The sequence below is a fragment of the Watersipora subatra genome, chromosome 10 (genome assembly GCF_963576615.1).
Source record: "Watersipora subatra chromosome 10, tzWatSuba1.1, whole genome shotgun sequence".
Lineage (NCBI taxonomy): Eukaryota > Metazoa > Bryozoa > Gymnolaemata > Cheilostomatida > Watersiporidae > Watersipora > Watersipora subatra.
In genome coordinates this window covers 47,796,869-47,809,931 of record NC_088717.1, presented here as the reverse complement: position 1 = coordinate 47,809,931, position 13,063 = coordinate 47,796,869, and the positions used below count along the sequence as shown (strand labels likewise).

The 13,063-nt window shown below is 35.4% G+C and overlaps 1 protein-coding gene across 1 annotated transcript; it reads right to left on the bottom strand.

The window, feature by feature from the left end:
* Window positions 1-2,499: 2,499 nt before the first annotated feature.
* Window positions 2,500-12,549, bottom strand: LOC137406324 (uncharacterized). Its single transcript, XM_068092888.1, has 6 exons — window positions 12,211-12,549; window positions 10,967-11,036; window positions 9,259-9,407; window positions 8,279-8,378; window positions 3,937-4,031; window positions 2,500-2,997 (listed from the first exon to the last, which is right to left on the bottom strand). The coding sequence occupies exons 1-6, from the start codon at window positions 12,380-12,382 to the stop codon at window positions 2,798-2,800; spliced, it is 786 nt and encodes a 261-aa protein (XP_067948989.1). The 5' UTR covers window positions 12,383-12,549; the 3' UTR covers window positions 2,500-2,797.
* Between the last annotated feature and the right edge of the window lie 514 nt (window positions 12,550-13,063).

The following is a 13,063-nucleotide window of genomic DNA, read 5'->3' as shown; positions in this document are numbered from 1 at the left end:
ATGGCTGTATCTCTGCTACCTTGTTCTTTAGCACTGTCCAGAGATTTTCAATCGGATTGAGATCCGGGCTGTTGCCGGGCCACTCGAGCTCTGTGGCTCCTTGTGGCCCCCACTGGCCCCCACCCTTTGTGGCCTCTACTGTGGCCCCCCTCGCCCCCCCCCCCCCCCCCCGTGCCACAAAGCATGACACAATGTTGCATAATTCAAAGTTCACTTAGTGCAAACCATAGCATCACTTCTCAGCAGCATAGGGAAGATGGGTAGCCCTTACATTGTATAACCCAGGTAAAACAAGCGTGGTCTCAAACTTGTGTTAATGACTGTATATATATTATATATATATACCTATATATATACCACCAAACCTTGAAACCTCTTCATGGTGCTTACCACCGACAAATATCTAAGGTTGGCGATCTTCACCAGACATACATGTGGCTGAACAAAGGAAACCTAACGGCCAATACAGAGTCGCTAATCATGGCAGCCCAGGAGCAAGTGCTCCCAACAAGGCAACTCCAAACAAAAATCTATCACACTAGAGACGATCCTAGATGCAGGCTGTGCAAAGATGCACCTGAGACTATCCAACACATCATCAGTGGATGCAAGCATCTAGCAGGAAATGCATAAACTGAGCGGCATAATCATGTCGCAGGTGTAGTGTATAGAAGTTTATGTGACGAGTATGGCCTTAATAAACCACAACACTGGTGGGAAGCTCCTGGTAAGGTCAATGAAAATGACCGCGCTAAGATCCTCTGGGACTTCTACATCCGGACTGACAAGCATGTCATAGCAAACCAACCAGATATAGTGGTGGTGGACAAGGAGAACAAGAGAGCCACTATAATAGATATCGCAGAACCCAATGACTACAATATAGACAGCAAAGAAAAAGAAAAGGTAGAGAAATATCTCCCTCTTGGAGAAGAGATTGAAAAATGCTGGGATGTAAGAACAACTGTAATCCCAGTAGTCATTAGGGCACTGGGCGCAATAACACCGGCGCATAAAATTTGGCTTGCCCAAATACCAACAGAAATCAACTCAGGTGAGTTGCAGAAAAGTGTGCTACTGGGAACAGCTAAGATCTTGAGGCGAGTGCTCAAACTCCTAGGTCTCTGGTAGGAGACCCGAGTTAGAGCAGAAACTACCACCCATGCGGGTTAACCGGGGTGAGGAAACAATTTTATATATCTGTATATATATATATATATATATAAATATATATATATATATATATACGGGACAGATGGGGCAGTTGGTAAGGTATTGGGACACTTATCATTGGGTCCTAGGTTCAAACCCCAACAACTGCATCCTTCTGGCAGGTCCTTAAACAAGACCCTTGCCTGTATATTGTCTACGACCTCTATGAAGAGTGCAATAATCAAAACCATGCTGGCTTGGATGTCGCCTGACCAAACAAGGTCTGCACTGCCTGTAGTTGAACCAGGACAAGGCACTAACAAATGGACTACTGGTTCAAAACGGTTGAGTGCTCAAACTCCCAGGTCTCTGGTAGGAGACCAGATTTAAAGCAAAAATTACCACCCAAATGGGTTAACCAGGGTGAGAAAACAATTTTTTATATATATATATATATATGTCTCTTTGTCATGATCACTGGCACAGCTATGGCCTTTTCTCTCTCAAGAAGGTCATGGTTGCATATGTGTGTGTGAACTAGACCTGGACTGATGTTAGAGAAAGGATGTAACTTTATATGGGTATTTTTAGCTATCTGACTGTTACTAATACTTCAGGATTTTGTTAGCTTTTGTATTTAATGAGTTGTACCTTTACCATTAAATGTTGCTATTAATTATAACTTAGCTCTTTCATAATTGTCTGAGCCAACACTGATCCATTAATTCATGCAATTTAGCAACTTAGAAAACTTTCATTAATCGGAAGTTGGTTCGGTTTATGCACTCACACACTCACACATAAACATGCACGCACACTCACACATGCACACAAACATGCGCTCACACACTCACACAAACATGCACACACACTCACACACTCACGCATTCAATTGTTCGCACACACAAGCACAACGTCTGTGCTATCGCTCTAGCAGTATCACAAAATAACTATCTCTGTTCTCCATAGTGAAGAATTCATAAAAAGGAAAAGCTAACATATCTAACCACGCGCAACAGGTGCATCTTCAATAACGTTTATTGACACATCTATTGTTCATCATGGCGGATTGCAGCTTGATATTCTTAGCTAGGCAATTCGGTCGTAAGCTTGCTATTATAGTTAGCAAATCAACAGGTGAAAGGGGGTTTGGTAGTTTTTTTCTTGATTAACTTTGTGTACGACATATACAGCGGTTATTATTTACATGCAGCTGTATGAGTATACATATAGCTTCTATAGACATTGTAGTTTGTGGTCTGAGGCGAAAGTCAGGTGTTGCCAGCGGTGTAAGTATTTACTAAAAGGTCAGTGCGGCAGCCGGGTTTAATGAATGTTATGCATTGTGGATAAAATGAAAGAATGGTTTTGCTCTTGCCCCACTATTTTATATCTCTGCCAGCCTGTGCTGGGCAGTCAAGAGATATTCAACCACCATAAAGCATGCCGAAAAAGATATAAGCATTGTAACCTAGTAGAAAGTGAGAAACTATCTTGTTACAAAATACATGGTCCGTAATAAAGTTCTGGTCTTAAATGCTTCAGAAATAAATATCTTATCCCAATAACATTTAGCCTTGTAACGGATGGAAAGCACGTTTGTGAGGAAAACAAATAAATTTCATTGCAAGTAAAAATCCCGTAGCTAACAGTCGACAACTGCCCTGTGTCTGAGGCCACATATAGACGTGTCAAATAGTGTGCCAGGAGCAGTTCTCATTGACGGCTGGGTGAGAGCGCTAGCTACATTGTTTATGTCTGTCATTCTGTAAGTCTTGCATTTGGGTCCAGCTATGAATAATATGTTGCTGGCCACGCATGAGTCACCTCCTCCGCAAGCACCTCCTATAAGTAGCGGCGATAATTATATACATGTCAAAAAATTCACTTGTTCCACAACTACTTAGACAGAAGGTTGCATAATTTAACTTTAAAGCGCTTGTTTTCTTGTAAATTCTTGCATAACATGCTGCATTTGTAGAGTTGAAATTATATAATACTTGCTATTATTTACAAGTTTCAAGAAAATTAATTTGCAGTCGTATTCTTGCTTCATCCGAAGTAATCATTTAAGAGACTTTAATAAGTAGTTGATAGTCGGCCCACCCTATCATTTGTCAGATGTACAGAATCTTACGAAATAGTTTAAAAGAAATTTTTAGTCAACAGTTTAATATGACCTGTTGGAATATTCGAGAAGGACATACCATTTACTTTACAGAAACTTGCTACACCTCATTAGGGTATTTGCTTACAGGATTAATTTGCATACATGTATATAGGTATATACATGTATGAATATACATTTATAGATACATACACATGCATATTCCTTAACAAATATCCATGTCCGTGTATATTTGTTGACATAGAAATACAATACGGATATCCTCACTCTGTGCTGTATTGTAAAAGCTTATAGTAATTGCTATATAGCCTATTGCTATATAGCCTATATGATATTATATATAAATAACCCGTTATGATATCGTCATCACCAGATCTAAAACTTTTAATAAACCTTGTAAATTTATGGTTAACTTGAATTTTTTTAACCAAATTAGAAGTTGCCTCCTTTTTTAATTGTTTTTGACTGAAAGAATGATTTCCGTGTTTTTACTTGAAGTAGTAACGAAAAAGGCAAGTGAATTAACAAAAAAGTCTGGTCTTTTTTTCTAGTAATGTTAAACAAACAGCGTGTTGAATATCTGTTAACACAGAAAGTTACTGGCAGGTTAGTAAATACGAGGTAGGTGCAACAGGTATTGAAAAAGTTCAACTCACTTCGACCCCTGCTAGCAATAGTCTCAATGTGATCTCTCCATGCGCAGTCAGGTGATTTAGCTGTGCACGTCAAAAGAGAAATCATTGCTTCATCTCTATAAGTGAAAAGAGCAGTTTGTAGACAAGCGTATGCAAAATCTGTTAAGGGTCTGTGGTTCTACATTTGTGAGTTTGTCACCTGTTTGAGCCTCTCAAACACCTGCAATGACTTGACATTTATAATGCAAAATAAATACAGTTTATATAACGTTGTTTAAACATTTTATATCCCACATTTACAAATACATTGCTATGCTACGAATGTTTTGTACTCAGCAAACCTATCAAAATTCACGAAAGGCAATATATATATCTGTATACCGTATATGTATATATACACACATATAGTTTACAGATATATATGGTATACACGTATATATACAGATACACATAATTATGTACATATATAATATCTGTATTAATATATATACTATAATATATATACAGATATACGATATACAGATATATACACATATATATTACTTTATTGGCAATAATTTAATTTCAAACAGAAATTATTTCAACATTATCCCACAAAAAAGAATTATAAAACAAAATAGAAAAGGCAAAAGTCAGGCAATAAAATCAAATGAATGGTTTGACACAAAGCGTTTAAAATACTTTTTTCTGTGTAGAGAACAGATATTAGGCGAAATATTGGTAATATATCAGTTTTATATTAGTTTTCCATATCACTTAAGTTGAAATGAGTTGAAACTTAAATTCTCCAAATGTTGAATATTACTAAGATTCACTGTTACAGTCGTGACCAAAAGCCCTACCTTTGTTGTCTAGTTCATTTAGCTAAAGTTAGACTTTACTAACTGCATAATTTATTTCGGCCATGCATATTGCACCAGCACATCATTAGAAAGCTCAGAATCAAATCTTTCTAATGAAATTAAAACTTCTAACAATAAAATCATTTTTACTCAATAATTGGCCTCAGAGATTGACTCAAAATTTGCTCCAAAGAAACTTCAGTGTTACACGCCCCAAGAAACTGCAGGGACAGTTTTCGTTTTCAATAAATATTTTTAAAAGAAAGTTTTTGAGGAATAATTTGATATGACGATTGTATATTGTCTAGTCTTGGCGGCACAGAGTGCCAATAAATGAGCAAAAACCTAATCATAAAAATGATAAGGGCTGTTAATATTTTCAGCCATGATTGATAGTTGTAGTTTTAAGTGTTTGCTAATAATAAATGTCAACATTAAAGAAAACAACCAAAGTTAATAAATTAAAAACACATTTCTTATTTGAAAAATTTTGCAGCTGTTGCACCATACCAACAGTATTGAGTTAATGATAATTGTGGACACCTCTTAGTTATGCCAGCCAAATAGAGCTAATGACACTGAGTTGACTTACCTGCTAGGTAAGTCAACAGTAGCAGGCATCATGCAAAAACTTTTTTTTTAAGTTTATTATCTTTTATGCTCAATTGAAACTTAGAAATAAAGGGCATTTTGCAGCTAATTTTAATTAAAAGCATTAATAATAATTATAGTAATAATTTGTATAATTATAATAATAATATGATATAGTAGTAATAGTTATAATAGTAATGATTATCAACTACAATGTGATACTTCTTTCAACTTTATTTTTTGGTTACTGATTGACCATTTGTGTTTACGTTAGACCTAGCCTTGGTGGAAGTGATGTTAACTTTGTAAGATATTACTTTAAAAAATCTAAGACAGACAACTCCTGATTCATTAGGTAGAGCATTTGTTCAGGCCTCGGTTTTCTATTGAAACTTGCAACTTGAAACTTTCTGCAAGTGTCTAATACCAGTGAGTCAATCTCACCAATTTTTATAAAGTTTATCTCAATTCAAACATTTGTTTTTCTGAATTATTATTTTATTAATCTTGTTCTTATTCATCCTACAACTCCTGTAAGATGAATAAGAACTATAATGAATCATCAACCTTTCATTCACAACAACAGATTTAACTTTCTCTGATAAAGACTGAGGTGGTTCTCTCAATTTACTGCTCATGAGTTGTTTGTTTATCAACAGCCCCTGTGTACTGTACACGCTGACTAAAACAGTATGTAGTAGAAATACAATTGTTGCCTCTCTATCAGCACCAGTGTTCTAGCAGAATTATTAACACTACTAAAGCAATCTCTTGTTGCAGAGTAATCTCAAAGCCTTGTTCACAAGTAGATCTAACAAAATTTGAACATATTAAATTGAGTCTAGGTAAAGTTATATTATGTTTATTTACTCTTTATGCATTAATTGTTGTTCAAATATTTTAAACTTTAGTAAATATGAGTAAAATGAGTTGAGAATCACATTTCATTGGTGAGTTTACTAGTGCTAGTAGCCTGGCAGTCCGATATGCTATGAAAGATCATCATGTATGCCAATACAGCATAGAGAATAAGTATGTACACAACTATTCCAACATCCATGAAGGCAATGATGAATACAGGATTAGGGTGCTGGACTGCTTCGCCAAATGTCGTTAGTTCAAATCCTGCGCGACGCAGTCTATTTTGCAACCTCCATCGGTGGCGATAGAGAGACCTGGCTCTGAGTATAATAAAGGTTACTCTCTACCAGCCTTATTTTAAACCAGTTAAGTTCTTCATGTATGGCAGATGGCCTCTTTCACTATCATTATCAGACTGGTAATGTTTGTTTTTCGAGGTTTACGTTACGCGTCAGTAACTATGACGACTTTTAATCACTTTTAATTTCCAATATTTTAGTTGGTTATGAAAACTTGTCACTAAGTAGAAAAATCAATAACTAGTCAAATTCATAAGCATTACTGTCTGAGATGTAGAGAAGATGATGGCTAGCGACTCATGCAGAGTCAAGCAAAGTTTCCAAACAGTGAGAGGGTAAGGACACCTGGGTGTGCCGGCGCCGAATCGCTATGCCGGGCTGACAAGTAGGTCAGGTTCTCATGTTTTCTGTTTCGCGACATCAACATTCTACATCTACCATCGCGTATTCCAGCTTATGAACGCTCTGTTGTTACAACCTAAAATTCACTATCTCGACTCTACCAAATACTATCAAATTATTAACTTTTAAAACAATTTTGCTTAATTCACTCGATGATTCCTGACTTTTGGTCTTGTCCCTTTTCACTTTTAGACAAATAACAGAAAATATCATTTTGCTGATGATTATCAATGTGAATAAAACTTATACGCATACAGTGGCTGTAGTAGAATGATAGTTGTATATTTAAGAGGTCAAAGACAAAACAAACCATGGAAAAAACTGGTACTACTTCTGGCGTTACTCATTAGTCACATGACAGTCATTAATCAACAGCTTTTGTTACTACTGCATCGGATTATTATACAACAAAATAGGCTACCCTGATGCTCGTGTATTCAAGCCGCGATGGAGAACTTCAGCACAAAAAGGGCGGAGAGTACAGGTTAACTTTTTGTTTAAATTGCTGCCAAATGAGATGATACAAAAAGTGCAAACGCCGTAGGTTGCTAAGCCCATTCTTATGGCACAAGGATGACACATCGCACAAGTGTTTCACTTTCAAACAATAGCACTGAATCATGGCAAAATTAGAGTGGCACAGCTGCTTCCATGATGGCATTGCAGCGCCACATGAAGGTGTTTCGCCACTCTTCCGCTGTATAAGAACTTATCATTAGGTAGAGTTTGGGATCAGAGCCCATTTTCACTGCAGGCGGAAGTAACCATCAGTGAAAACTACAGTTTATTTATTCTTCTGTCATCTTACCCAGAAATATGTCAATAGATTTTCTGCCAGCCAATGAAATGCAAACCTTTAACACGTTTAACAAGTCTCTCAAATGACTCTTCTAACCAAGTTGGCCTTATGAATACTCTTAAACACCAATGGTACTTTAGCTGGTATCTACTCAGGCACTTACAAGGTTTGACAGAGCCTTACCAATGTTCTCACTCAAAGCCAAAGTCTTTGTTAAATATTCAATTCACCTTGTAAAAAATAAAGCTGCTCAAACCGACAGCTTGTTTGGGCTGTTCCTGACTAAGTGGTGAAAACAATCGGTTTATGCCAATAGCAGACATAAAAAGCTTTTTTTCACACATTAGAAGTTTAAACATCATGGCGCATGGCTGCTTTGCCCAGCTATTCATCTAAGGCATAAATAGAAACAAATTATAATGTATTTTTTGATAACTGGAATCAAAATGTAAGGTATTATTGGCAGCTTTGGTTTCCTTGTTCATCAGGTAACTTTTCCACCAAATCAAATTATATTAATTTTTAACACTTTGGGTGTTTGCCATCACCGAAAGGACAAAGTAACTTACGAGCAATTAAGGTTTCGTATCATGAAAGGGTAAGCACTGTTTCTTGATATAACTGGCTGCAGGCAGTCTAAGATTTCTTCAGTACATCCTGGGGCTTGTTCTACAACATAAACAACCGAATTTGAAACTGACTCTGAGAGATTTTTAGTTGAAAACAAAAAAATAAGAAACAGGTTTTCAATCGTAAACAAATCTGTACAGAACTTATGAACCAACATTGAACATCTCCATGATTTACAAAAAAGAATCTTTAACATTTAATCCTAAAAATGTTTCCAAACATTTTTTTAAAACAAAGCTGATTAAGGTCTAACTTACTTACAAGTGTTTGAGAGCTGACATCATAAAATTGCCCCATATGATTTCATTGTAACACTTCATTTAAAACGATGATTAAGTTAATTCACAAATTATAGTTAAACCTCTTTCTAAAGAGGCTACAAAATATTAGCCGGATTTTGGTATAACAGTGATATTAGAGGTTTTGAACAGAGAGGCATTTTTGGCAGGTTTTTGCCAATTTCCTTATTTAAATTAATGGTATGCAAATTATTTGAGAATGTAACATTTGTCTTTGCAGGATCTTGAAATATTTAATATACTATATATGTAAAAAATTCCAGAACTAACTTGAACAATTTTTTTGCTTTTCCGTGCGCATTCAGTTTTGCAAATGCTTTGATGTACGTAAAGCTAAAAAAAATTAGATATTGATTTGCTTAAATAGAATTAACCTTGGTTTGACATTCCCCATAACTGACTTATCGCAGGCAGTGCTAAATTTATCACACTTGTCCATTTTGCTGATACCCTAACAGATGATTAGTGTGCAGTCATTTTTGAATGTCTCTGAATGTTTCTTCTGGTCAAATTAATGGGAACTAATTTTTTCCAATAATTACTTGAGCAGAAGTGTAAACTAATGCACACCGCTCATTCTTCAGACCAAAGTTTAGTAATGTTATACATTTAATTATTACCTTCTTCTACTGTACAACTTTGAGTTTTCAGAAGTGTCAATATCATGGATGTCTGTGTAAGCATTAGAAGTTGTCTAATACTGCCGTTTCCATCGTCATTTGGTGCTTGAGGAATGCATTTTTGAAAGCATTCTGTGAGTTGTTCGACTCTACAACAGAGAAATTATAACTGGATAAACATCGTCCAGTCAGCTATGATTAGAGTTATGTACAAGGCCTTGTATTCCAGTACATGCTATCTAGAATGTTTATTCAACTGTGTCTTTGGTAAATTGTTGTTTTTTAATACCTTGAGTTAAGTAACCCAATCACATCTATGCCATGGCAGCTAGTCAATATGGAGCACAGCAATAACCTAACCTCCACTTGCAGCACTTTTGTAAAAAGTGAAATGCTTTAACTCTAATTGAAGCTAGGTTTAGTTTAATAACTTTGAAATAAAATTCTTCTCAAATTAAAAAAAAACAGAAGCCAAGTCTACCATGTTTGTATCACCGTTTATGAAAGCTTTTGTAATTTGTAATTTGCAGTTTGAATTAAAAAGTCAATTTAGTTCAGTAAAGAAGACTAATGAAAGTGAAAGGCAAAATCTGAAGACTCGGTTTATTTCAAAATTTAAATTTAAAATCAGCCGCAAAGTTGGACAAACTACATCACTAATAAACAAGATAGGTTTCATCGCATAGACTGCTGTGTTAGCAATCATCACAAAACAATGCAAGTGCAGTAAAACTTTTGTAAAGAGTCAATTTAGACGTTGATATTGATACTTTTGCCTCCAAGCCATCTTTTTTTAATCATTGTCAGATCAACTAAGAACAGCTAGAAGTATTCATGCCCGCTGACCTTGTAAACATTTTAAAATGTAACTCCTTTTGTCATTAGATGATACCTTTAGATCAAATATTTGGTCATAAGAATTTAGAAAAGTCACAACAAAAGAGACTAAAAGAATTCTTTTGTTACAAAATATCAGAAGAGATAAAGTATGGTAAATGATAAAAAAATGAGTTTTCCACTAAATACAAAATTAAAACCTTTTAAAAAAGAAATTTACTACAAAACACTTTCAAAAGCAGAAATTTTATGATTGAGCCTATTAGATCATGCCTACATATGTAAAAAACCTAAATCTTTCTGATTATTTTCTTCAGTGTATATTTTTAGATATAAAATAACTATGAAACATAAATCTCTGAAAATTCTGGAGCAAAAATAAATAGTAAAAAATTCAGTCACGGCAGCATTTTTGTTTTTCTAAAGCATGTCAGATGTATACCGAAATGTATATTAAAGTTTGTAATTTTGAGGTGATACAAAAATAATATCAACTAAAACCAACAAAAGAGACCAAAGAAATTTGTCGAAATCAAAAAAGGCAAAATTTCTGTAAGATTTCTAATGGAAGCTGAAGCCTGCATTGCATACCAGTCAACAGAACTAGGGGCAGTTTACACGGCCCATGTTATATACTCTAGGCGACTTTTAATATCACAGGTTAAGGTAGAGCCAATGATTGCTTATAAAATAGTCTTGTGTCCTCTTGTAATCAAATTTATAGTTAAAGTTTGGACAGACAACAGTCTTAAGGCGGAGCACATAAACCCACCGCAATACCAGTTAACCACACTCAAGACCACATGCATTCCAGCTGGAGGCTGTAATCTGACCAAAAGTTTAAGCACATGAGTGGTTATAATGCACTTACTCGCTGCACTGAATGCAGTGGAATGCCAGACGACTAATGATTTCATCGAGACAGACATCACAAGGCAACGCTACAAGCATAAGCAATCATGGATTTGAGGTTATTTAGTGATGCAAGTTTGACAATACGACCCAAACTGCAATCTTAATGAGATTATCAGTTTGTACAATGAGGCAGTCTTTTGTATCTGGCTTAAGTTATTTGTAATCCGTATTATCGAGTCTTACGATATATGTTACCAATTCTAAAAATCTTATAAGTAAAAAAAAACCAATACAAGATTAAGTTCAACTTTAAAAGAAAAAGTATGAGAAAGAACAATAATATTATATGTAGAGCCTTCCGGTTGTTATCCAATTGTCTAACATAATCACTGAGTAGGCTATGTTGTCTGATCCGCCCATGTGTCGTAAGTTTTTATAGAAGGTTCTTGCAGGCGGTTATGCCGCTAATCATTTTTCAGATGTCACCATTCGACCAAGAATAACCCATTTGCTAATTCAATATTGCTGAAACATCAAACGTAAAAGACTACATATACGATACCTAAACTTTCATTTTTTTTAAATATTTTGGAACTATAAATTATGTTTAAGCTGTTACAGGTCTTTGAACAAATTGAGAGACTTTAAAATAAGTTCAACTGAAGAAACTCTACAAAAAATTGATTTATTAAGTCGCGTTAGCGCTCCACCACTAAAATCTTATAAATGGAACATTCCGGATATGATTAGATTAGTTGGTGATATTTCTAAACAAGCGAGCAATAGATTAACTAATATAGATCAGAGATTAATGGGCATCACGCACATGTGGAGTGAATTCCTCTTGGGCGTGTGCATAGCTAGTAATGTGGCAATGAAATCATCAAACCTCAAAACATTTATAGCTCCGCTGAATGAAACTGTAGCACAAATGCCAGTGTTATTGAACAATATTGAAATGTTTTAGTTTACAATTTTTGTTCAGCTGAATATTTAAAACATATCAAAATAAAAGTATAGTTTTATATTTTTACCTGGATGACCTTGAAGCAGCTGTGACATAACCTCTGACTGATAAGAAAGCATTACTAACTGTGAATTTATACATTAAAATATTAAAAAAAAACAACCATAATAATATAGGATTGTGTTGTTTAGTACAAGATGGTAGAAATAATGGCACCAGTAGACTTTGTAATAATGGCAGCGTTGTGAAGATATTAAGTTTAGAGAAACAGGCCATCGGTAAGGTTTACTTACAATTGACTCCGGCTTCGCTTGCCTCTATACCGTTCCCAGAATAAGCTATTCGTTCGTTGATAGCCGCACCCGATACCCTTGGCAGCAGTTGGCAGCAAATCAGTAATAGTACAGTTCTCCAAATAAATATTGGTAATGACCCTGATGTGACTAAAGGGTTAGGCTGGCCCATGGCGCGCAGTGCAGTGTCTCTCCAAATCCTGCCTTGCGTATAATTCCACTAGACTCCGGAACCAATTGTTTTTAGAGTCCTTGGGTTACTTCTTTTCATCTACCTACCATGATTGTCTTACAGAGTCTGGCTAATCACCTACTCAACTCTTTTATACCAATGCTTATTGCTAGCAACTGCTTGCGCTAAGAAAGTGGTTGGTATCACACACTTATCTACCAATCATCTGCAACCATTCTGTAGAAAGAATTACGCTCAAATATTTAATGAAAAGACTAGAGGAGCGTACTTATTGACAAATTTTCTTCTAGTAGAAAAGGATATTAATCAATTAACTTAAAAATGCTAATGTGTTGATGAAGACACAGTTCACTGCTTCACTTCATCACAAATCCATTTCTGTAGATGAAATTAAGATGTTGCTAAGGAATGCCTTTCATAAAATGCAAATATCCCTCTCAAAAATATTTTTCTTACTCGGTAAGAATTAGGGCCAAAAATTTGGAAGCAAGCCACAAGTCATGTTGGAGGCTGGGCCCTTTCAAAGGTAACACATATTTTTTTTACGAACACAACTACTAAAATCTATTAAAAAACTTTTAGGCAAAGTAATTACTTCATAACTGTGGAATGTTCTTTACCACTGCAAACTCTGCGATTTGAATACTTTACAGAGCTGGC

Bases quoted from the DNA above. Each gene is read 5' to 3' on its own strand.
- LOC137406324 (XM_068092888.1), bottom strand. From the start codon at position 12,382: ATGGGCCAGCCTAACCCTTTAGTCACATCAGGGTCATTACCAATATTT. The intron at 11,037-12,210 runs GTAAGTAAACCT...TTATGCTTGTAG, and splicing joins AAGCGAAGCCGGAGTCAATT to CGTTGCCTTGTGATGTCTGT. The intron at 8,379-9,258 runs GTAATAATTAAA...TTTATGTTGTAG, and splicing joins AAGTTGTACAGTAGAAGAAG to AACAAGCCCCAGGATGTACT.